The sequence below is a fragment of the Oryctolagus cuniculus genome, chromosome 1 (genome assembly GCF_964237555.1).
Source record: "Oryctolagus cuniculus chromosome 1, mOryCun1.1, whole genome shotgun sequence".
NCBI lineage: Eukaryota > Metazoa > Chordata > Mammalia > Lagomorpha > Leporidae > Oryctolagus > Oryctolagus cuniculus.
In genome coordinates this window covers 183733071-183760106 of record NC_091432.1, presented here as the reverse complement: position 1 = coordinate 183760106, position 27036 = coordinate 183733071, and the positions used below count along the sequence as shown (strand labels likewise).

The 27036-nt window shown below is 39.9% G+C and overlaps 1 protein-coding gene across 3 annotated transcripts in view; it reads right to left on the bottom strand.

The window, feature by feature from the left end:
• The window catches only part of FOCAD (focadhesin), a 381367-nt gene that overhangs the window by 278624 nt on the left and 75707 nt on the right, over positions 1-27036 (bottom strand). For 2 of the 3 annotated variants that reach the window (XM_002708074.5, XM_017340978.3), the window contains exons 6-8: positions 24420-24521; positions 19079-19283; positions 12982-13188 (exon numbers count right to left, since the gene is read on the bottom strand). In XM_002708074.5, coding sequence (XP_002708120.1) covers positions 12982-13188; positions 19079-19283; positions 24420-24521 — 514 coding nt within the window. The remainder of the gene's footprint in view (positions 1-12981; positions 13189-19078; positions 19284-24419; positions 24522-27036) is intronic. The other variant, XM_017340982.3, reaches the window with a different exon arrangement.

Here is a 27036-nt window from a genome sequence, read left to right as displayed (position 1 = left end):
TTTATGAATGAAGGGGAAATAAAGATCTTCCAAGACAAACAGAAACTGAAAGAATTTGTATCCACGCGTCCAACCCTACAACACTTGCTCAAAGACGTGCTGCACACAGAAATACAAAAACAAGAACTTCACTGCAAAAAAAAGCGAATGTAGAGTAACCCACAAACAAAGTTCAAAATACATAAACAGCTCATTTCAGGAAACATGAAGGGGAAAAGACAGTATTTAACAGTAATCACATTGAATGTGAATGGTCTTAATTCCACGACAAAGAGATATAGACTAGCTGATTGGATCAAAAAAGAGAATCCATCTATATGCTGCCTTCAGGAGACACACCTTATCAGCAAAGGTGCACGCAGACTGAAAATGAAAGGATGGAAAAAGATAGTCCAAACTAACGGAAATCAAAAAAGAGCTGGTGTGGCCATCCTAATATCAGACAAAATAGACTTTAACATAAAAACTATTAAAAGAGACAGAGAAGGGCACTATATAATGATTAAAGGATTTATCCAACAGGAAGATATTACTATTATAAATTTATACGCACCTAATTACAGGATGCCTGGCTACCTGAAAGAATTACTAAAGGATTTAAAGGGAGATATAGACTCAAATACAATAGTAACAGGGGACTTCAACACCCCCCTCTCACCAATGGACATATCAACCAGACAGAAATTCAACAAGGAAACAACTGAGCCATAGACCAAACAGACCTAATAGATATCTTCAGAACCTTCCACCCCACAGACACAGAGTTCACATATTTCTCCCCAATACATGGAACATTCTCTAGGATTGACCATATACTAGGCCATAAAGGGAGCCTCAACAAATTCAAAAAAATTGAAACTATACCATGCAGCTTCTCAGACCATAGAGCAGTGAAACTTGAAATCAACAACCCAAGAATCTCTACACCATATGCAAATATATGGAGAATGGACAACATGATCCTAAATGAACAGTGGGTCAGGGTCATCGAAGAAATTAAAAGAGAAATCAAAAGGTTTCTAGAAACAAATGAAAATGAAAACACAACCTATAAAAACCTGTGGGACAGGCCGGCGCCGCGGCTCACTAGGCTAATCCTCCGCCTAGCGGCGCCAGCACACCGGGTTCTAGTCCCGGTCGGGGCGCCGGATTCTGTCCCGGTTGCCCCTCTTCCAGGCCAGCCCTCTGCTGTGGCCAGGGAGTGCAGTGGAGGATGGCCCAGGTGCTTGGGCCCTGCACCCCATGGGAGACCAGGAAAAGCACCTGGATCCTGGCTCCTGCCATCGGATCAGCGCGGTGCGCCGGCTGCAGCACGCTGGCCGCGGCGGCCATTGGAGGGTGAACCAACGGCAAAGGAAGACCTTTCTCTCTGTCTCTCTCTCTCACTGTCCACTCTGCCTGTCAAAAAAAAAAAAAAAAAAAAACCTGTGGGACACAGCAAAAGCACTGCTAAGAGGAAAGTTTATAGCAATTAGTGCCCACATCAAGAAGCTGGAAAGGAACCAAACAAATGAACTCTCCATGCACCTCAAGGATCTAGAAAAACAGCAGCAAATCAAGCCCAAATCCAAAAGGAGGAAAGAAATACTAAAGATCAGAGAAGAAATAAACAGAATTGAAACCAAAAAAAAAATACAAAAGATCAACAAAACCAGGAGCTGGTTCTTTGAAAAAATAAACAAAATCGACACAGCATTGGCCCAACTAACCAAAAAAAGGAGAGAGAAGACCCAAATCTGTAAAATCAAAGATAGTAATGGAAATGTAACAACAGACACAACAGAAATAAAAAGAATCATCAGAAACTACTACAAAGAGATGTATGCTAACAAATTGGGGAACCTGGAAGAAATGGATAGATTCCTGGACAAATACAACCTTCCTAAACTGAGCTGTGAAGATATAGAAAATCTAAACAGACCCATAAACATGGAAGAAATTGAATCAGTAATAAACGCACTACCAAAAAAGAAGAGCCCAGGACCAGATGGCTTCACTGCAGAATTTTACCAGACATTTAGAGAACAACTAACCCCAGTTCTTCTCAAATTATTCAAAACGATCGAAAGAGAGGGAATCCTCCCAAACTCCTTCTACGAAGCCAATATCACCTTAATTCCTAAGCCTGGAAAAGACACAACAGAGAAAGAAAACTACAGACCTATCTCCCTGATGAACATAGATGCAAAAATACTCAACAAAATTCTGGCAAACCGAATCCAACTACACATCAGAGAGATCATTCACCCAGACCAAGTGGGATTTATCCCTGGTATGCAGGGATGGTTCAATATTCAAAAGTCAATCAATGTAATACATCACATTAATAAATTGAGAAACAAAAATCATATGGTTATTTCAATAGATGCAGAGAAAGTATCTGACAAAATACAACACCCCTTCATGATGAAAACCCTAAGCAAACTGGGGTTAGAAGGAACATTCCTCAACACAATTAAGACAATCTATGATAAACCAAAGGCCAGCATCATATTGAATGGGGAAAAGTTGGAGGCATTTCCATTGAAAACTGGCACCAGACAGGGATGCCCACTCTCACCATTGCTATTCAATATAGTCCTAGAAGTGTTAGCCAGAGCCATCAGGCAAGAAAAAGAAATTAAAGGGATACAAATGGGAAAGGAGGAAGTTAAACTATCCCTATTTGCAGATGACATGATACTATATACAGGGGACCCGATAAACTCCTATAAGAGACTACTGGAACTCATAGAAGAGTTTGGTAATGTAGTAGGATACAAAGTCAACGCTCAGAAATCAACATCCTTTGTATACACAGACAATGCCAGGGCCGAGGAAGAACTACTAAGATCAATCCCATTCACAATAGCAACAAAAACAATAAAGTACCTTGGAATAAATTTAACCAAGGAAGTCAAAGACCTCTATGATGAAAATTACAAAACACTAATGAAAGAATTAGAAGACGACACAAAAAAATGGAAAAACCTGCCATGCTCATGGATTGGAAGAATCAATATCATCAAAATGTCCATTCTCCCAAAAACAATTTACAAGTTCAATGCAATACCAATCAAAATACCAAAGTCATTCTTCAAAGACCTAGAAAAAATGATGCTGAAATTCATATGGAGAAACAGGAGACCCAGAATAGCTAAAGCAATCCTTTACAATAAAAACAAGGCCGGAGGCATCACAATTCCAGACTTCAAGGCATACTACAGGGCAGGTATAATCAAAACAGCCTGGTACTGGTACAAAAACAGATGGATAGACCAATGGAACAGAATAGAAACACCGGAGATCAATCCAAACATCTATAATCAACTCATATTCGACAAAGGACCTAAAACCAACCCCTGGAACAAGGACAGCCTCTTCAATGAATGGTGCTGGGAAAACTAGATGTCCACATGTTGCAGTATGAAGCAAGACGCCTACCTTACACCTTATACAAAAATCCACTCAAAATGGATCAAAGATCTGACTAAAAGGTCCATGAGAGTCTCACAGGCATGGAAAGCCATGACACGGTGGCAAAAAAAACAACCTAAATGAAGGATCCTGGTGAACAATACCCCAGCAGAATGATCAGGCCATCAAGGAGAGAGGCGCCTTTCTCTGAAGGGAGGAAGGAACCTCCACTGTGATATGGCCTTGACTAAACAAATTCAGAGTTGGTGAACTCAAGGGGCTTCCATAGCCTAGACAGCTCATAGCAAGAGTCTCGGATGATTGCTGACATCATAAATAAGAGTGCCAATTGTTAAATCAACAACGGGAGTCACTGGGTTCATGCTCCCCACACAGGATCTCTGTCCTTAATATGTTTAACTATGAAACTCAAAAACAACACTACTAGTCGAACAATACCCTATACCTGGTTCGGTTGTGTGAGTGCAACCTGTTGAAATCCCTGCTTAGCATATACTAAGTTGATCTTCAGTATATGAACGTAATTGAAAATGAAACGTGATGAAGGTCGGGATGGGAGAGGGAGTGGGTGAGGGGAGGGCCATGGGAGGGAGGGAGGTCAGGGGGGAAGCCACAACAATACAAAAGATGCATTTTATATTCTACTTAAAACTATTGGTTGAACTCTGTAATTAATACACAATTACTCTTAGGTGTTTAATTAATGCTATAACTAGTACTCAAATAGTATTTTACACTTTGTGTTTCTGTGTGGGAGCAAAATGTGCAAATCTTTACTTAACATATGCTAAATTGATCTTCTGTATATAAAGATAATTGAAAATTAATTGTGATGTGAAGGGGAAGGGGAGAGGGAGTGGGAGAGGGGAGCATTGTGGGTGGGAGGGAAATTACGGAGGGGAGGAAGCTATTGTAATCCATAAGCTGTACTTTGGAAATTTATGCTCATTAAATAAAAAAAAAAAAAATACAACAGTGCATCAAGCCAGCAACCTGTCGAAACCCATGACACAGTACTGGGTCCCAAGTAGCAATCCAAAATGTGAGAAACACCAGAGCCACCTGACACCAAGATGATGGTGAACAAAACAGAATGTCAACAAGCTACCGTGTCCAACTAGTTACAATGCTTTTGCGACATAATATTTGATTTGGTTTCTCTTCCCCCATTCAGATGATTCATCAGCTAGACTCTGGTCTCCTGGAGACAGCACACCTGAGTATTAATAAAAAAATAAATAAATAAATAAAAAACAACATAGGGAGATTACTGACGCCATAAACAAGAGTGTCTTTTTTTGGACAGGCAGAGTGGACAGTAAGAGAGAGAGACAGAGAGAAAGGTCTTCCTTTTGTCGTTGGTTCACCCTCCAATGGCCACCGCGGCCAGCGTGCTGCGGCTGGCGCACCGCACTGATCCGATGGCAGGAGCCAGGTGCTTCTCCTGGTCTCCCATGCGAGTGCAGGGCCCAAGCACTTGGGCCATCCTCCACTGCACTCCCGGGCCACAGCAGAGAGCCTGGAAGAGGGCCAGCCGGCAAAGAATCTGGCGCCCCGACCGGGACTAGAACCCGGTGTGCCAGTGCCGCTAGGTGGAGGATTAGCCTATTGAGCTGCAGCGCCAGCCAAGAGTGTCAATTGTTAAGTCAACAACAGGAGTCACTGTGCACTTACTCCCCATGTAGGATCTCTGTCCTTAATGTGTTGTACTATGCGAATTAATGCTATAACTAGTATTCAAACAGTACTTTACACTTTGTGTTTCTGTGTGGGTGCAAACTGTTGAAATCTTTACTTAATATATACTAAATTGATCTTCTGAATATAAAGATAATTGAAAATGAATTTTGATGTGAATGGGACGGGACAGGGAGTGGGAGATGGAAGTGATGTGGGTGGGAGGGAAGTTATGGGGGGGCACTGTAAAAAAAAAAAAAAGAAAAGAAAGAAAAAATCAACAAATTTCTCCACAAATGCTGAAAAACAAAAGCACCAATTCAAGATGGAAGAGTAGGGAGGGACCTTACTGCTCTAGCCCAGAAGAAGACAGTTTAAAGAGAGTGGAGAGAGTGTAGTCTCAGAGAAGAGTTAGGGAGAAAACGGCAGAGGAAACTCTGCTGAAATTAGAAGGACATGGTGGACCTACATGGAGGGTGTGTGCCCATAGCTCAGGACTCCAGCAGCCCAGAGCCTACACACCAGCATTGGAAAGTGAGGTGAGACCAGATCACAGCAGCCCAAGCCACCAGCAAAAAAGCTGCAGGAAGAGCCTAGAGGGAAGCCAACTTGGAGCCCCGTGGGAGATAGTGTACCAGCCAAACTAGAGGAGAAAAAAAAAATAAATTAACAAGACAACGGCATCCTGTAACATGCCAAAAGAGTGGGTGCCATTTTGGACATATGTAACACCTGTACCAGCTCGTGTCTGTGACCAAAAACCAGACAAGTGGAGACCCTGACTCTGATGGGGAGAACTAACAGGAGGCTAGGAGCTTATGACTGTATGAGGCTTCTGTACCGGGACTGTGAAAAAAACTGAGGGTGTGTGGGAGGACTCATGGTGTGACTGGGACTTTGGGCAGTCACAGTGGGAGACACCACATGTTCAGGGTATCCTGGTTTGTTGGTGAGAGACATTGCTGGGGAAACTGAACTTACACTGAGGACTGCAAAGATCCTCTGTTGTGGTCTTTGGGAAAGAGCAGACAAATATTATACCCAGTGTGGCTAGCTCTCAGGCGCTGGTCTCCATGGAGGAGAGGAGCTCAGCTGTGAAGAATATACCTCCCTTATGATTAAAGAGAGAGAGAGAGATTTTACCAACCCAAAACTGGGTATGTCACCTTAGGCACACCCTTATCCCTGGAGAACTGAACAGAGCTCTCTGGCCACACCCACTACAGGCCTCTAGAGATACACTGAAAGCAGACATTCCACTTATCTACAGAATCATAGTACAAAGATAAAAGCTGCCACAGCAAAAAAAGAAAAAAAAAAAGAAAAAATCAACAAATTTCTCCACAAATGCCGACAAAAGCAACAATTCAAGAAACAAGAATAAGGAAGACAACATGATGCCCCCAAAAGAATACGACACTTCAATACTACATTGTGAAGATGATGAGATGGAAGAAATACAAGAAACGGAATTCAAAAAATTGATTATAAGATTACATAGAAAAAATCAGAAGCACAGGCATGAATTACTAAAATTCTTATAGGACATGAAAGAAAATTTCTCCCATGAAATTGAGATCTTAAAGAGAAATCCAAATGAAATCAAGAATTCAATGACAAATAAAAAATGCAGTGAAAAGCCTTAAAAACAGAATTGTTGAGGCAGAAGAGAGAATATCAGACAGAAGATGAAGCACAAGAAATTATACAGTCAAACCAAAGACAAGAAGAGGAAATTAGAAAACTAAAAAACACTGCTGGGAATCTACAGGATACTATAAAAAGACCCAATATACAGGTTCTAGGAGTTCCTAAAGGCATGGTAAGAGAGAAGGGATTAGAAGGCCTTTTTAGTGAAATAATAACAGAAAATTTCCCTAGTTTGGAGAAAGAAAGGGACATACAAGGACAGGAAACACACAGAACTCCTAATAGACATAACCAGGAAACATCCTCAGCACGACACATTGTAATCAAACTCACCATAGTAAAACATAAAGAGAAGATTCTAAAATGTGCATGAGATAAAGAGAAGATTCTAAAATGTGCATGAGAGAAATGCCAGATTACTTTCAGAGAATCTTCAATTAGACTCACAGCAGACTCTCATCAGAAACCTACAGGCTAGGAAGAATTGTCCAAATCATAAGAGAAAAAAAAACTATCATCCCAGAATATTGTACCCTGCAAAGCTCTCATTTATTAATGAAGTTGAAATAAAGAACTTCCATATCAAACATAAATTTAAAGAATTTGTTAACACTCATCCAGCCCTACAAAAGATGCTTAAAGATGTGTGGCATACAGAAACTCAGAAACATGGTCATCACAATGAAAAAAGCTAAAGGAAGAAAATATCACAGTAAAAGCTCAAAGGAAATTCAAACTTAAAAATAAGAATTCTTGGCCGGCACCATGGCTCACTTGGCTAATCCTCCGCCTGCAGTGCCGGCACCCTGGGTTCTAGTCTCGGTCGGGGCGCCGGATTCTGTCCCGGTTGCTCCTCTTCCAGGCCAGCTCTCTGCTGTGGCCCGGGAAGGCAGTGGAGGATGGCCCAAGTGCTTGGGCCCTGTACCCGCATGGGAGACCAGGAGGAAGCACCTGGCTCCTGGCTTTGGATCGGCGCAGCGTGCTGGCCATAGCAGCCATTTGGGGGGTGAACCAATGGAAGGAAGACCTTTTTCTCTGTCTCTCTCTCTCACTGTCTAACTCTGCCTGTCAAAAAAAAAATTGTAAAAAAAAAAATAGAAATTCTTTTGAAAAAATGACAAGGCAAACTCATTACTTATCAATAGTCACTTTGAAAGTAAATGGCCTCAAACCCCAGTTAAAAGACACAGACTGGGTGAATGGATTAAAAAACAAAACCCATCTACTTTCTGCCTACAAGAAACACATTTCAAAAACAAAGATGCAGGCATGAAAAAAGATATTCCATGCCAACAGAAACCAAAAAAGAGCTGATGTAGCTATCTTAATATCAGATACAATAGACTTTAACACAAAAACTGTTAATAGAGACAAAGAAGGGCACTATGTAATGATCAAAGGATCAATTCAACAGGAAGATGTTACTATTATAAATGTACATGCCCCTAATTACAGGGCACCTGGTTATTTAAGAGAAATGTTAAGGGACTTAAAGGGAGACTTATACTCCAATACAATAGTACTGGGGGACTTCAATACTCCACTTTAAGCAATGGATAGATCAACCAGACAGAAAATCAACAAGCAAACAGCAGATTTAAATGACACTATGGACCAAATGGACCTAATAGAAATCTACAGAACTTTTCATCCTACAGTTGCAGAATACACATGCTTCTCAGCAGTACATGGAACATTCTCTATGACTGACCACATACTAGGCCATAAAGCAAGTCTGAGCAAATTCAAAAAAATCGAAATACCATGCATCTTCTCGGACCACACAGAATGAACCTGGAAATCAGCAACTCAGGAATCTCTAGAGCGTATGCAAACACATGGAGACTGAACAACATGCTCCTGAATGAACAGTTGGTCATAGGAGAAATCAAAAAATTTCGAGAAACAAATGAAGACGACACCACAACATATCAAAACTTATGGGATGCAACAAAAGCAGTGTTAAGAGAAAGGCTTATAGCAATAGGTGCGTGAATTAAGAAATTGGAAAGCAACAAATACATGAGCTATCAATGCATCTCAAAGATCAAGAAAAACCACAACAAACCAAACCTAAAACTAGTAGGAGAAAAGAAATAATTAAAATTAGAGAAGAAATAAACAAAATTGAATCCAAAAAAAATTATAAAAGAGCAAAAAAAATGAAGAGCTGGTTTTTTGAAAACATAAACAAAATTGATACAATATTGGCCTAACTGACCAAAAAAAAGGAGAGTGAAAACCCAAATCGATTATATCAGAGATGAAGAAGGAAATGTAACAAATGACACCACAGAAATTTTAAAAAATCAGAAATTACTACAAAGTACTATGTATGCCAACAAACTGAGAAACCCAGAAGAAATGGATAGCTTCCTGGACACATACAGCCTACCTATTTTGAGCCATGAAAACACTGAAAACCTAAACAGACCCATAACAAAGACAGAAATTGAATCAGTAATAAAAGTCCTCTCAACCAAGAAAAGCCCAGGACCAGATGGCTTCACTGCTGAATTTTACCAGACATTTAAAAAAGAACTACCTCCAATCCCTGGAGCATGGACAGTCTCTTCAACAAATGGTCCTGGGAAAACTGGATCTCCATATGCAAAAGTATGAAGCAAGATCCTTACCTTACACCTTACACAAGAATCCACTCAACATGCATTAAAGATCTAAATGTATGACCCAACTCCATCAAATTATTAGAAAACATTGGAAAAAACCTGCAAGAATTTGGCACAGGCAAAGAGTTCTTGGAAAATACCCAGAGGTGCAGGCAGTCAAAGCCAAAATTAACAAATAGAATTACTTCAAATTGAGAAGTTTCTGTAACACAAAAGAAACAGGAAAGTGAGGAGGCAATTGACAGAATGGGAGAAATTTTTTGCAAACTGTACAAATGATAAAGGATTAACAACCAGAATCTACAAAGAGATTAAGAAACTCTATAACAACAAAACAAACAATCCAGTTAAGAAATGGGCTATGGACTTAAACAGACATTTTTCAGAAGAAGAAATCCAAATGGCCAACAGACACATGAAAAAATGCTCAGGAACACTTGTCATCAGGGAAATGCAAATCAAAACCACAATGAGGTTTCAATTCACCCTGGTTAATATGGCTTTCAGACAGAAATCAACAAACAAATGCTGAAGAGGATGTGGGAAAAAAAGATACCCTAAGCCACTGTGTTGGGAATGCAAACTGGTAAAGCCACAATGGAAGACAGCCTGGAGATACCTCAGAAATCTAAATACAGTACTACAATGTGACCCAGCCATCCTACTCCTGGGAATTTACCCAAGGGAAATGAAATCAGCAAATAAAAGAGCTATCTGCACCTCCATGTTTATTGCAAGTCAATTCATAATACCTAAGACATGGAATCAACCTAAATGCCCATCAACGGGAGACTGGATAAAGAAAGTATGAGATATGTACTCTATGGAATACTACACAGTGGTAAAAAAAATCTGATAAATTGCAACAAAATGGATAAATCTGGAAAACAATATACTTAGTGAAATAAGCCAGTCCCAAAGGGACAAATACCACATGTTCTCTCTGATATGTGACAACAAACAGACCACCTAAAAAGGAACCTGTAGAAGTGAAACTGACACTATGAGAAGCAATGACTTGAACAGCCCTTGTCTTGAGTGTCGAAGAAAAGTTTATTATTTTATTTTTTTTACTATTTTCTTTTTCTACTTAATACCATTGGTTGAATGCTTTACTTAATTCAGAATTGTTCACAGATATTTAAATTCAATTGAAAAGAGATCCCAATAAGAATAAGAGTAACTGAGGGAGGAGCTTTACAGTTCGGCACACATTCCCACGGACCTACTCCTAAGGGTAAAGCTAAAAACTTGCTATGGGACTCCAAATCCCATTAAGCTGGGTGGTACTAACACCATCTTACATGTTAAAGTGGTCATATTAAGTGTGTAACCGATCATATAGATAGGAATAAGTGTCAAAGGGATCACATATATAAGACCAAGTGTCTGGTAATAACAATAGATAGAATTAAAAAGGGGAAAATGATACAACATAGGAAGCAGGCCACACAGCAGACTCATAGAATGACAAACACTCTAAATAGCACTCTGACTTCAGAATCAGCCCTAAGGCATTCAGATCTGGCTGCAAAGCCCATGAGAGTATTTCAGGCATGGAAAGCCACGACATTATGGCAAAAAATGATCTACATGAAGGGTCTTTGTCAGTGAGATCCCAGTGGAAAGAATAGGCCATCAAAGAAGGATATACTTTTCCCTGAAGGGAGGAGAGAACTTTCCACTTTGCTTATGGCCCTGTCTAAATACTGATGTAGTTTGTGGAATCAAAAGGCTTCCATATTGTCGGTGGCTCATGACAAGAGCCTCGGGTGATCACTGACATCATAAATAAGAATGTCAATTGTTGGCTGATGCCACAGTTCACTAGGCTAATCCTCCACCTTGTGGCACTGGCACCCAGGGTTCTAGTCCCGGTCGGGGCGCCGGATTCTGTCCCGGTTGCCCCTCTTCCAGGCCAGCTCTCTGCTGTGGCCCGGGAAGGCAGTGGAGGATGGCCCAAGTGCTTGGGCCCTGCACCTGCATGGGAGACCAGAAGAAGCACCTGGCTCCTGCCTTCGGATCAGCGCGGTGCGGCCGCCGCACACCAGCCGTGGCGGCCATTGAGGGTGAACCAACAGCAAAAGGAAGACCTTTCTCTCTGTCTCTCTCTCTCTCACTATCCACTCTGCCTGTCAAAAAAAAAAAAAAAAAAAAAAAAAGAATGTCAATTGTTAAATCAACAACAGGAGTCATTGTGCACTTACTCTCCATATAGGACCTCTGTCCTTAATGAGTTGTACTATGAGAATTAACTATAAAACTTACCTTCAAACAGTTCTTTATCCTTTGTGTGTCTGTGTGGGTGCAAACTGTTGAAATCTTTACTTAGTATAGAGTTTCTCTTCTGTATGTAAAGATTATTAAAAATGAATCTTAAGAATGGGATGGGATGGGAGAGGGAGTAGGAAGTGGGATGGGAGTGTGGATGGAAGGATGGGTATGGGAAGAACCGCTATATTCCTAAAGCTGTACCTATGAAACTTGTATTCATTAAATAAAAGCTTTCTAGAAGAAAATAAATGAAAGAGTAACCCTCAAAGTGACTGTATATGGAGAAAGGTTGTACTTGAGGTTAAATGAAGTCATAAGAAGGGGGCCCTAATCCAGCTCAGTCAGTGTCCCTGTAAGAAGAAACATCATGGAGCTCACATACAACTCTACCATACTATGACACAGTAAGAAGGCAGGAAACCACCTGCAAACCAGGAATACAGCCCAAACCAGGAATCCAACACCCTGACCTTGGACTTCTCAGATTCCAGAACTATGAGAAATAAATTTCTGTTGCTGTACCCAGTCTGTGGTATTTTGTTATGGCAGGCCTACCTAAGACACTTGTCAATTTTGCTCTATTGGTGTTGCCCTCCTCAAACCCTCCTCTACTTTCTCACAAAAATGATCTTCCACACACAAAATATAAAGACAGCTCTCTGCTAAAAGACTCTTAACAACACAACACTGCCTAGAAGATAAAAGATGAACTCGTGTGCGGCATGGAAAACAGACCCAGTCTTTCCCCCTCCTTAACCACTCCACAAACTCTAATTATCTGAACAGGTTGTGCCTGCCTGTTCTCTCACAATTGTGTTTTCGGACACATGCTGTTTGCCCAGCAGGAACACCCTTCCCAACCTGGAGACTGTACCAGCAAGCTCCTATTCAATCTTGAGTTTCCAACTCATACTCTGCTTCCGTTAACTTGTATTCCCATTATCTTTAAATATATACCTATAAAAGTATTGATCTTATATACTATGATTACTCATCATTACTCATTTGCATGTCTATAAGCCTCTTGAGGTCATCAAATGCATCCTTTTCATCTATGTAATCTATAGAACCCTGACATATAGTACTTGTGTTATAAATGGATAAATGAAGGAAAAAAAAAAAAACAGAAGCAGATCCTTAACTGATGCTCCAAAGAATATCTGATGCTTCTTATTTTTGTAGTAGGTTATATTATTAGTAGTATGATATAATGGTATTAGATCAAATCATCTGTAATATACAATAAATAGTCATAAATAGCAATAAATAGTCCTCCAGTTACCAAGACTCATTTAAGTGATAGCTATACATTAAATTTTCTTACTATCCTTACCTCCTTCAAAACTTCAACACTGTGCTCTAAAAGGCGAATGAAAGAAGAGCATTCCCCAGTTATCTGTAAGCTGACTTCACAGACACACAGCAGTTGAAGGGTCAGCTGAGCAAGATGAATTTTCCAGAAAACAGGATGACGCAAAAGGCTTAAATATAATTCTTCAATAAACACCATCACTTCAGTTGTCTGTATCAAATCTTTCATCTGTTTAAAAATGTCATTATTCAATATTAAAATAACATGCAAATCAAAGGATAAGCCATACAAGCAGCTTTTAACATAAATTACTTTTTCTCTACACCAAAAAGTCTTAAAGGAGATAAAGAAAGTTACCATAACTCAATGAAGGTTAAATCATACAACTCTTCATCTTCATTTTGTCACTATTTTTGTTGCTAATGCCTGGCAAAAATTTTTTTCATCTATTTTTCTAGCTTCTCTACAAGCAGATGTCTTAAGACAAATTACATTGACATTGTCAAGATGTTGGGTGAAATTAATTAAAGCTGGTTTTGAGTTCTCCAAATAAATTCTCCTTTCTGCAGTTCCAGCAAAGATAGCTGGTAGTTCAGGGTCAGAAGGCTATTCTGACACACTACTAAACCCTTCTCCTGCAGGAGACCTGCTCAGACAGCCTTAAGTAACATCATGTCCACACTTGACCTATTCAAACAATAGGGTATCTTCTCCAGAGGCTGATGTATTAGGAAGGACTTGGGTGCCCCTGAAAAGCTCAATTCAAATCCAGCTGTTCTGATCAAAATTCTGGAGTTAGTATAAAGATATGGTCCTGCTAAAAGACACATTGGCATTTTCCAGAGATTACAAACAATGAACAATCTGCTTCAATCAGGAGCCTTGCATCCATTAAATTCATCAAGAAGGAAGCCTACAGTTGACCAGGTATACCTTTCTTTCACCAGTGGTTATTACCATACTAACGCAAAATGACTATCAGATATACATGGAGAGAAAAAATAATTCTTAGCAAATAGCAGAAAAAGAGATACTAAAATAACAAGAGAAGAAATGGCAGAAAATATCATTATAAAAATGATATATAAACAGTCTAATAGTTAATTATCTTACTCTCTTACAAATAAATATACAAGAGTACTTCAAAAAGTTCATGGAAAATGTAATTTCCTTTTTTAAATGGGAACAAGGCCTTTTTTAAATGGATGCATATTTCATCATAATTTGTATTTTACACAAACCTCCTGAAGATCATTCATATGCTTGGATTTCAAAGTTTTACATCAGGAGTCAGCGTTGTGGCAGCAGGCAGGTTAAGCTGCTGCCTGCAAGGTCAGCATCCCATATTGAAGTGCTGGTTCAAGTCCTAGCTGCTCCACTTCCAATCCAGCTCCCTGCTAATGCACATGGGAAGCCAGTAGAAAAGCCCAAGCTGGCACTGTGGCATAGTGAGTAAAGCCACTGCCTGTGGGGAGCAACCCGGACTAGACTGTTACTGGAATTAAGACTTATTCTATGCATCTGCTCTCCCACAATATGGCGCTGGGAGAGAAGAAAACAGCTTCTACGCAGCTGCCTCCAGTTCAACCAATAAACTGTAGGACTTGCTCCTGATTGGAGGAGAGCAGCGTACTCGGCGTGTGGGCAGCCGAGTTGGGATTGGTGGAAGAGGACTATAAAGGAGGAGAGAGACGGCATGCTCCAGGAACATCTATGGGGAACATCTGGGGGGAACATCTGAAGGAACACCTGTGCAGCCCCCGAGAGAGCCGGCCGGCGGTGTGCTGCTCCCCTGCGGAAGTGGGGAATGTGGCCAGGGGGATCTGCCCTTCCACGGAGGTGGAAGGGATAGTAGCCAACCCGGGAAGAACCAGCAGCAAACCCGGGGAGGGCCGAGCAGACGAAAGAACAGCGCAGGGTCCTGTGTTGCTCCTCCACGAAGAGGGGGAGCGACAACTGCCTGCAGTGCCAGCATCCCATAGGGCACCTGTTCGAGTCCCAGTGGCTCCACTTACAATCCAGCTCTCTGCTATGGCCTGGGAAAGCAGTGGAGGATGGCCCAAGTCCTTGGGCCTCTGCACCCACATGGGAGACCTAGAAAAAGTTCTGGCTCCTGGCTTTGGATCCGCGCAGCTCTGGCCATTGCAGCCAATTGGGGAGTGAACCAGCAGATGGAAGCCCAGCCTCCCTCTCTCTCCTCTCTCTCTCTCTCTCTCTCTCTCTGCCTCTCCTTCTCTCTGTGTGTCTAACTCTGTCAAATAAATAAAATAAATCTAAAAAAAAAAAAAAAAAATGACCCAAGTGCTTGGACCACCTATCAAAGAGACTTGGATAGGGTTCCTAGCTCCTAGTTTCAGCCTGGCCCAGCCCAAACCGTTGCAGCCATTTGATGAGTGAATCAGTGGATGGAAAATATCTACCTCCCTCCCTCCCTCCCTCCCTCTCTCTCTTTCTGGCTTTAAATAAATAAATAAATCTTTTAAAAACATTTGCACGAAACATACTTTTCTTTTAATTTCATTTCCCATAAATTTCTTATATACCTTCATATAGTGGGAAAGTCAAAAGCGCACCAAGAAAAGAGACATTTAAAACCAAATAAAGGGGCTGGCACTGTAGCGTAGTGGGTAAAGCCTCCACCTGCAGTGCCAGAATCCCCTATGGGCACTGGTTCAAGTCCAGACTTCTCTACTTCCGATCCAGCTCTCTGCTACGGCCTGGAAAAGCAGTAGAAGATGGCCCAAGTCCTTGGGCCCCTGCACCCATGTGGCAGACCCCGAAGAAGCTCCTGGCTCCTGGCTTCACATCAGCACAGCTCCAGCCATTGCAGCCAACTGGGGAGTGAACCAGCAGATGGAAGACCACTCTCTCTCTCTGCCTCTCCTTCTCTGTCTAACTCTGACTTTCAAATAAATAAATAAATCTCTAAAGAAAAAAAATAAAGTCAAATGTTTATTTGACAATATATTTACTTTAGTGTATTTTGTATATACTTGAAATTTTCCATAATAAAAAAATATATTCAGGCTGGCGCCACGGCTCACTAGGCTAATCCTCCACCTGTGGCGCCAGCACCCCAGGTTCTAGTCCTGGTTGGGGCACCAGATTCTGTCCTGGTTGCTCCTCTTCCAGTCCAGCTCTCTGCTGTGGCCTGGAAAGGCAGTGGAGGATGGCCCAAGTGCTTGGGCCCTGCACCCACATGGGAGACCAGGAGGAAGCACCTGGCTCCTGGCTTTGGATCGGTATAGTGCGCTGGCGGCAGCACGCCGGCTGTAGCAGCCATTTGGGGGGTGAACCAACAAAAGGAAAACCTTTCTGTCTGTCTCTCTCTCTCTCTGTCTGACTCTGCCTGTCAAATATATATATATATATATATATATTCAAAAGACAATGTCAGAAAGTTACCATTAAAGGCGTTCTGATCTTTATCATTACAAAAAATTTTTATAAGATTTATTTCATTGATTTCAAAGAGTTATACACACAAAAAGAGAGAGAAAGAGAGAGAGAAAGAGAGGGAGAGAGGTCTCCTATCCACTGATTCACTCCTCAAATGGCCACAATGGCCCAAGCTGAGCCAATCCGAAACCAGGAGCCAGGAGCTTCTTCCGGATCTCGCTCGCAGGTGCAGGGACCCAAGGCCTGTGCTATCCTGCACTGCTTTCGCAGGCCATAGCAGAGAGCTGGGTCAGAAGTGGAGCAGCCGGGACTCGAACCGGTATCCACATGGGATGCCCGTACAGCAGGCTGGGGCTTTAATCCACTGCACCACAGCGCCGGCCCCACATTATAAAATTCTTAACAAGACTAATTTTGATGTAATGTTCTATCTTTATGCATAAATAGATGAAGTCCATGTGAAATGACAAGAGTCATAATTAAAATGAAAAAGAGAATTCCACAAACATAAAACAGAAAAGCAATTGGTAAAGAAATCAAAATATGAATTTCACTAACCACACCTTCATAGTAAGCAATCGGTTGGCATGAGTATTTCTAAAACATTTTCTTTTCAATTAAATATGATTCTATCCTGGTGCTCAGTATGAGTCAGTTCTGTATTCAACTCTAAGAATAATATTTCATAGCAGCACATTCTGAGCAGTAATAAACTAGAGGTCCTGGCAAAGGACTAAGAAAAGTCTGGAAACCATTTCACATGGAAACTGAATGACAATGATGGAGAGAGAGAAGAATGGGCAGGAAAGAAGAGAGAAAAACAAGACAAGATAGGATGCAGATGGGGTATTTTTATTTTGTTCTGAGAAGAATAAAAGCTAATGGATAATTAGAAAAAGGAAAGTCAATGAAAAGTACAGGCAGAAAATATGGTTGCTTTGCAAAATAGTATGATTCCTATCACTAAAATATTCAACTAGTCATAGATAGTCATCTTTTATACAGCATTAAAAACATCTGCAATGAGTGGGAAACTGGCTTACATTGCTACCAAGACCACTTCCAATTCTCAGGTTCTTCATTCTAGTAAAACAAATTTGTTAAGTAATTGAATGTTTCTATGTCACTAATTTTGGATAATTTGTCCCTTTTTTCATATCTCAGTTATATCAAAAAGCCAGATTCCCAGAAATATTCTTCAGATCTCATTTCTAGAAGTATATAGGCTTGTCAATACAGGTCCTTAAAGATGAAAGCATACATTTACCAAAGAGCACAGAACAGGTAATTCAGGCACAGTGTAAAACATATACCCCAGTTCAAGATGCTCTACCTATATGTTGCTTTATTTCCTATACAAAACAAACCTTTCGAAAATGCCACAGGAGAATTCATTTTAATTAACTTTTCTCTGCCTTGATTACAAGAAAGCGTATTTATGAGTCACAAAGGGAAGACTCACTCTAGTCACTCCTTGCTAACACAAAGTTAAAGCAGGTCAACTGTGACCTCAAATGATCACTATGAAATATATTCTCAGATTCCCTCCAAAAGCTAAGCTGCATGATGCTTGGATCCCAGCCAAACAACTAAACCTAATTATGGGATATCAAGATAACAGAATCACTACACTAAAATCACAACATACTAACAACAAAAAAAAAACTTTTATTTAAAATTTCTCTCCCAACCCTTACCCCCAAAACGCTTCAGCACTTTATTAACACCTCTGTTACTCACTTTCCATCCATATACTTTGAATTTTAAGATTTAATAAACTTGTCTTAACTTATTTACTATACTGTGGGCTCTCAGGAACAGGTTTCATGGGGACAATGGCATCCGTCCTTAGGGGACACATGGAAACAGGAACCCAGCCAACAATCAGCTGGTCAAGCTTTGCATCCTCACTGCTGTATCTGCACACAGACATACTTCTCTTTCTTTTTTTTTTTTTAATATTTATTCATGTTTATTTATTAAAAAGGCAAAGAGACATTCCCCAAATACACTGACTGCTAGAATAAGGCCAGGCAATGCCAGGAGCCAGGAACTTCATCTGGGTCTTCCATGCAGGTGGTAGGGACCCAAATACTTGAGCCATCATCTGCTGCTTCCCTGATGTATGTGCAGAAAGTTGGATCAGAAGGGGAGGCTGAGGCAGGAAACAACTGCAGACAATCCAATATGGAATGTGGGTGTCCAAGGGGTGGATTAACCTGCTCTGCCATAACACTGATCCAGTATTTTTATTATTATTATTTTAATTTTAATTAGTTTTTTACAGATTCAATGTGCTTTGTAGGTAGAATTCTAAGAATATAATGATATTCCCTTCCTCCATCACTTCCTCCCACCCTCCTTCCTTCATTTTTCTTTAAATTGGCACAAAAAGGTCTTTTTGTCCTGTACTCTCCAAGTGTCTAGCACAAAGAGAAGCTTACTTGATAAATCTTTCTTCAACGAAAAAAGTTTTAATTCCTACCAATCAAAAAATGCACAATGTTGAATCACATTTCTGTGAATTTAGTTAACAGTACTTATACATATTAGTTTTAACTCTTGATTCGGTTCCTTCATCTTCTCTAAAAGATTGCATGCATTTCTAGAGCCAGGATTGTATCTGTGTTTGTCAAATCACGTGGGTTCTAGAACTACTTTGTATATGACAATAACAATCACTATGCAGATGCTAGTCAAGAAGGAACAAAGATTTTACCTGCAAACATGGAAGCATGTCACAACACAGCTGAAGAATCTGTTGTTCCAATATCGATGGCTGCTCTTTGTCACAAAGAACCCGGGGTTGAAATAAGACTTTTAGCAGGGCTTGTCGGAGTTTAGCATATTCTTCTAGCTGGGATGGTTCACAATATAGATACCACAGAAATGGTGCCATTATTTGCATACATGAAGCTTCTGACCTGCAAATCATGTAATACATTAGCCAGTCACTGAGTTAAACACATAACCAAGCAAATAAGTATACCAACTTATAGCTCATGTCATATCATATACTACCCTACCACCAGATTCAACTTTTATGATTTTCTATTCCACTCTAACCTACCTAGAAGAATGCTAAACACTTCTTTGTGCACTGGAAAACATGACTCAACACTGGGAGCCCATAAGCAAGATGCCCAGGAGACAAAGGTCTTCAACTGAGCAACAGAACAGCATCCAGCTCTCAAGGAAGTCTCAGATAAACACCAAAATCATCTGAGAATCCTTTTTAAATTATAGATGTCAAGATCTCCTCTCTGGGAGTACAACACAGAAACGCATTTTAGAAAAACTCTACAGGTGAGGACCTATAAAACAAATCTAGAAAAAAATCTCAAGACAATTCTGACAGTTAATATACATAGTATCTCCTTTATCAATGGCTTCATTTTCTGTGGTTTCCCATGGCCAACGTTGGTCCAAAAATATTCCAGAAATAAACAATTCACAAGTTATAAATCATTCTGCACAGTATGAGGTAATCTCACACTGCCCTGTCCTATTCTGCCCAGATCCACCATCACAGTACAGAGTATCACAGTGCTAATTTTCAAGGAACTTACCTTTTATCTAATAATGGCCCCCAAAGTACAAGAGAAATAATGCTGGCAATTCAGAGATGCCAAAGAGAAGCCAAAAAGTGCTTGTATTAAGTGAAAAGTTTGGAACTTCTAAACTTATTAAAAAAGGAAAAAAAGTATGCTGAGATTGCTAAAATACATTGTAAATTACTGTTGTTAATCTCTTACTGTTCCTAATTTATAAGTTAAATTTTAATCTAGGTATGTAAATACAAGAAAAAAATACTACTGCATGGAAGAAATAGCATTTTAATTATGCTTGCCAATATAATTTTATAATACCATAGATTTCACAGTAATGTGAGTTTAAAACACTCAACAATAATGTAAATTTAAAATATATCAATAAGATTTAATTTTATGCACTCATTTATTCATAGAAAATTCACTGGTCAATTTATTGACCATTTGCAGTATAGTAATCACTCGTTTAAATGTTGTAAAGAAAGCTAGAAACAAATGTACAGTAAGTTCCTACTCTCATGAAGCTCAGTTTAAATGATTTTTTTTCACCATAAGTATAAATACCTATACAATCTATAAAATTCAAAAGAAGGACTTTGAAGTTCATAAATACATATATTTTATCACACCATCCACTTTAGGAAACTAGCTCCATGAATGAAAGAATCAGATAATGCATGTATGTATTGGAATATGGAGTGAAACTTTTCAGAAAATAGATATAAGAAATATTGTTTCACTGTCTTTCTCTAATAATGTATTCTCCAGAGAATAAATACTATTCAGATGTCAAGAGCATCCACAAATATATCATGAATAGCTATGTACACTAGAACATCTCAGTGTTCTTCCAATTTGAGATCCTGAAAGTAAAATGCATGGTTCACGTAAAGCAATACATTTTCGGGGCTGGCACTGTGGCATAGCAGGTTGGGCCTCCGCCTGAAATGCTGGCATCCCAGTTGAGCAACAGTTCAAGGTCCAGCTGCTCTGCTTTCAATCCAGCTCCTTGCTGCTACAGCAGGGAAGGCAGCAGGAGCTGGTCCCAGTGCTTGGCCCACGGCACCCACATAGGAGACCTGGATGAAGTTCTGCTCGGCTATAGCAGCCATTTGGGAAGTGAACCAGCAGAGGGAAGATCCCCCTCTCTCTCTCCCTCTCTGTTTCTCCTCCTCTCTCTGTAACTCTTCCTTTCAAATAAATAAAAAATCTTAAAAGGAAAGAAGGAAACAAAGGAAGGAAGGAAACAAAGAAAGAAAGAGAGAGAAAAAGAAAAGAAAGGAAAGAAAGAGGAAGAAAGAAAGAAAAGAATGCTTAAAAATGTAACCAATTGTCTACATACAAGTCTTTTATATTTACATTCACTCCTAAAGGAAAAGTAATGGAAAAAGACCTAGAATGAGTCAAAAAAAAATGGGCTTTAGGCCCAACTCCACTAGTAACTTACCATGTCACCTTGAGCAGGTAATTTAATGTTGCTGTCAGGTGAAAAAGTACATGTTAGACTAGATAACCTTCATATAGGCAGGCCTGAAGTCCCTAGTAACAACTGTCAGTTCATATAATTCTTAGTCCTTTAAATTAAATGGAGTCCCAACATCACAAGCCTCAAGAAATGAATGCAGAACTTAATTTCCAAAATGTCAAAAAACATCTAGCATGGAGGGATACTGTCATTTCAGGATAACTGATTACTATTAAAAATTAATATAAACTAGTTTAATAAACAATTCTTAAGAACCAGAATATAGAATATCTTCACAACATTTTGCTTCCTTCTATTATCATGAATCACTATTCACATAGTTATTAAAGTATCAATGTGCCTGCATTACCTTCTAAACAACTTCTATGTAACTAACTATAAAATTAAATCTTAGGAAACAAATAACCTGCTAGAAAACACAACCAGAATTATCAATTTCACCCTGTAAAGAAAAATCCCCCAGTAAAAAAGTAGAAGTAAGGTGTCTAAAATTATTCCATACAGATAAATACAAAACTTTCAAATGGCTCCAAATAGTATACTCCAATATCTGAAAATATCAGTGAAAAGATTGAGTCAATGGCAGCTTATCAGTAAATAAACCGAAATCAACTAAAACTTTTTGTCCTGTGAATATCTGGATAAGCTCCATCAGAATGACTTGTAAGTCCCAACAGAATATTCTACTGAGATGAAAATAAACAATGCATTTGTCACTTGTTGACTAACAAAGTTATTTGAAAGGAGATATATTCTTAAGAATTACCCTGAAAACAAGTTTAATAACATAGTGGCGTGGCAGTAGCATCTTTTATAAAGTATCTCAGTCTATTTACCAACAGAGAGAAATTTCATTAAACAAATGTTTTTGTAGGTTTGCTTGAGGTTTTTCTGTTTCTCACAGAGGTGAATAGACATGTACTTGGGAAATATGAACATCTTTAAAAATCTACAAATGTAGATGAGGTTGAAAGGAAGATGATGTTCACTTTTGGGCTAATGCATCCAAGTTCTCTCACTGGCAACTGAGTCCAGGTGCTATTGACTCAGTATTTGTTCCCCCTTGAAATGCATATGGTATTGGAGGTGGGACCTTTGGAACATGATTAAGCCCTTTGGAATGGGATTAATGGGATTATAAAACAGACCCAAGAGAAGTTCCTTGTCCCTTCTACCATACAGGGACACAGTGAAATGACAGCCCCCTGATAACCACAAAGGGGGCCTTCACTAGACACCAAATCTACCAGTCCCTGGATCGCGAACTTCCTAGCCCTCAAATTGTAAGAAACAAATTTCTGTTGCTCACAAGCCACACAGTCTTATACAGTCCCTTGTATCTCTTTAGAACTTCCTGCAGCAATACCTCTCACCTAAAAATTCCACAAATTTGAAATTACATGCCAACTCAGAAATGGTGTTCTAAGGAATGGTATTTCTAGGACACTATAAAACCTTCAAGAACAACAAAATATGAACACAGCTGGGGAGGTGCATGTAACTCAAGCAATACCCAAGTCTCAAAAGTTTCACAGTTAATAGAAAAATAATAATCTTAGAAATGACACCACAAGTTAATAAGAGAACATGAAAGGAAGATGCCATGTCCATCCTGTAGTAAGCAAAAACTTCCTAGGGGCTGAGAATGCTGAATTAGAGATGTAGAAACAAATTAGGAAGGTAGTAGGGTAAGTTTCCTTTTTTTATTTTAAAGATTTATTTATTTATTTGAAAGTCACAGTTACACAGAGAGAGGAGAGGGAGAGAGAGAGAGGTCTTCCATCCGATGGTTCATTCCCCAGTTGGCCGCAATGGCTGGAGCTGCACCAATCCGAAGCCAGAAGCCAGGACTTCTTCCAGGTCTCTCACACGGGTGCAGGGGCCCAAAGACTTGGGCCATCCTCCACTGCCCTCCCAGGCCACAGCAGAGAATGGGATTGGAAGTGGTGCAGCTGGGCCTCAAACCAGCACCCGTATGGGATGCCAGCACTTCAGGCAAGGGAGTTAACCCACTGCGCCACAGCACAGACCCAGGCTAAGTTTCAATAAAACAGATACCAAAACCCAAAAGCAGGGAGAAAACAGAACAGCACTGTTTGCTGTGTAGAACCAAAAGCAAATCAGCATTCTACCACAGCATAAACTGTGAGATGAACATAACAGAATATTAAACTGGTAAGAAAGGTAAGGACAATATCTTGGATGAATACTAACATGACATGTTAGATCTTATCTTTTAGTCCAAGAAGTTTCAAAGTGTTTCAGAAACCAAACCTTTTTAAATTCCTGATATAAGGCTTCCATAAGATATCAAGAAGTAAGTTCTATGAAAACAGACCAGAAGTAGGTACATTCCTCATGCTTAGCCCCATACACTGCAAACATGGTTTAAAAACGAGTGCTGTAAAGATTTAAGCAAAGGAATGATACAAGATTTGTTCTGTTGATATACAACTCTGATGGATGATTAGAGAATGAATTTCAACAGAACAAGATTGGAGGCAGAAACCAGTCAGGAACAGATGGTACAACCACAGCAAGAAATGATAAGGATCTTAACTAGTGCCATGACAGTAAGAACAGGAGAAAGGGGAGCAGCTTTGAGAACCATCAGTTGGCCTTGATGAAGCTAAAGTGCAATATGATGAATATCTGATCTCACTTAGTAGAGTACTACTTGAGCCCAACTGACTGTAATGGAGGTATTAACTCACTTATCAATTTCTGGAAAGAAAAATACACCTTATATATGTACTATGTAGAAGCATACTGAGTACCGCTGGCCAGCTTTCCTACCACTGATGCTTAACTTTCTTAATAATAGCTTTTCTCATATTCAACATTTCAACCACCAATGAATCAGGTTTTTTTCCTCTTATTATTAAAAAGGGAAAAAGGAAAACTACCACCTACTAGAGGACATTTCTTCATGAGGAAACATTACAAACAAAGCAGTTTGAAAAAAAGCTTTAAAATCAGCAAAAACCATTCTGTCTCCCCTCCATTATTTTATTTTATATTACCTTTCAGGGCACTGCTGGAAAAAAGCTGTCAGTTGCTGCAAAAGGACTGGCCAGCAATCAGGTCTGTGTTCAAGCACAGTGATCAGAGGCTGAGGATGGCTTCTGAAAAACACAGAAAGTCACATTGGAAGCTATCATTTCAGGACCCCACATTCTCAAATATGTACAAATACAGCAGCAAAAGAGCTAACATCATCTAAAGACTTTCCAGGACTCAAAACTGTCACACAACTATCACTTGCTACATTTGTCACAGAACTGGCTCATTAAAAATAACTCCCCTTACCCCTGCCCTTGTACCTGTTTTACAGACAGGAAAATGGAGCCTGGATCTCGGGAGAATGGTTTCTGCCATTTAATTGCTCTATGATTCTGGCCAGTCTCCTAAATCCAATAGCCTCTCTCAAATCAATCCCCACTTTAATGCCTTCATTCCCAGAGGGCACAGGCCACCTCCTCCTTCTGCTGCTCTTCTTTCCAAGCTTGGAAGTTTCCACTTCTTCTAACATTGCTCTAATGATTAAGCATTATATCTCCCTCTTTGCTCCCACTAGTCCATTCTTTTCAGTGCATGGTTCTAGTTCCCCTGGCATATTAAGCATGAAAGAAAAAATTCCTCCCTTATTCAAAAACTACCCATCCAGACTAAATGTTTGAAATTTATGTTGAATGGGAATGACCAATTTACTTGGGCAAATTCCATTAAGATATCTTAAAAAAAAAAAAAAAAAAAAAACCTATGTAAAACCCAAAATCTGAAATCTGAAAGATTCTCAAAGAATAGAGATAAAATAAAATTTTAAAAAGAACAGTAATCATTCAAAATAGCTCAAAAGCCTAATAATGGTTGTGAATTCATCAGCTGTTTAAACTATGAAATACTATCCAAGGTTTTTAGTTACCATTAATGTGGGTTTTTCCTTCGAGATTGTTAAAGAAAATTTTAAATCCTCATTGTAAAAAAGAATTCCAGAAATAAAGCAATATCAATCTTTTTATCATAAAAGAAATTGTACACATAAAGCTATTATTTAAACTTAATTTTAAGGCAACTATATCTCTCCAGCAATATTAAAGAATTAGGGTGGAGATTTTGCCTAGCAGTTAGGGTGCTCCCACAATGGAATACTTGGGTTGGATTCTCAACCAGGCTCCTGACTCCATCCTTTCCTGCTAACGCAGACCCTGGGAGGCAGCAGGCTTCAAGTAGCTAGATCCTGCCACCTACAAGGGAGATCTAGATTCAGTATTCAGTATTCATTATCTCCCTCTCTCTCTTCCTAACCCCTTCTCCCTCCCTCCCTCTCTCAATTAATAAAAAAAAAATTTTTTTTTTGACAGGCAGAGTGGACAGTGAGAGAGAGAGAGACAGAGAAAAAGGTCTTCCTTTGCCGTTGGTTCACCCTCCAATGGCCGCCGCGGCCGGCGCGCTGCGGCCGGCGCACCGCGCTGATCCGATGGCAGGAGCCAGGAGCCAGGTGCTTCTCCTGGTCTCCCATGGGGTGCAGGGCCCAAGCACCTGGGCCATCCTCCACTGCACTCCCTGGCCACAGCAGAGAGCTGGCTTGGAAGAGGGGCAACCGGGACAGAATCCGGCGCCCCAACCGGGACTAGAACCCGGTGTGCCGGCGCCGCTAGGTGGAGGACTTAGCCTAGTGAGCTGCGGCGCCGGCCCAATTAATAAAATTTTAAGAAAGAAAGGAAGGAAGGAGAATGAATTGCTAGCTGTATCTTCTTAAAAGAAAAGTTAGATCATCAGTTATACCCAAATGATTTTCTAAGACTGCCTTTCTGGTGGCTCTCAAGATTTGGTCACCTTATAGCAACATCAGCATCACACAGGAACTTGTTAGGAACGCAAAATTCTCAAGATCTAGCCCAGACCTAACAAATAGTCCTGCAAGAAATCCTGATGTCCTGCTTGCCTACTTGGTACATTATCAGAAGGGCTCCTAGTATCAATGCCCAGGCCTTAGTTATCTTGGAACTGCTAAAAATGGAGTTCATGAACTAGCAATTTTACAAACCCTACAGGAAATTCCAATGTATTTCCAGGGTTGAGAACCATTACAAATAAAATCCACTCAGAAGGGTATGGAGTGATGGAGTGGGTAATGTTCTGATTTAAAAAAAAAAAAAACACACACACACACACAAAAAAAAACAGAATAATACAGTAGACCTACCACATGTAAACATTCATATTAGACACCTCTCTGACACTGTCACACAGCTTCTGGGTACTATTACTATTTCTTTATTTTCTTCTCAACCTCGCCTAATATATCATGCACTAACCTCACATACGGGCAGCCTCCTGTTTTTTAAAGCATAGGCTATTTCTGGCTGATCAGATTACAATCATTGCAAAGGGATCTTTCCAAACAACTTCTTATGCCAAAAACTCAAAAGTACTATCAAAATCTAGTTTCCAAATTCCAAATTCTTTGGCACTTAAACTTTATCTAGAATATGCTTCCACTCTGTTGCCACAGATATTAACAAACAAATATAACAAATCCCAAAAGCCTCTCCAGTATGTCACATCAGAGGAACTTCTTAACTTGAAAGTTCAGTAGGTCATTTTCAATCAAATCCTCCAAATAAAAAGGAAAGA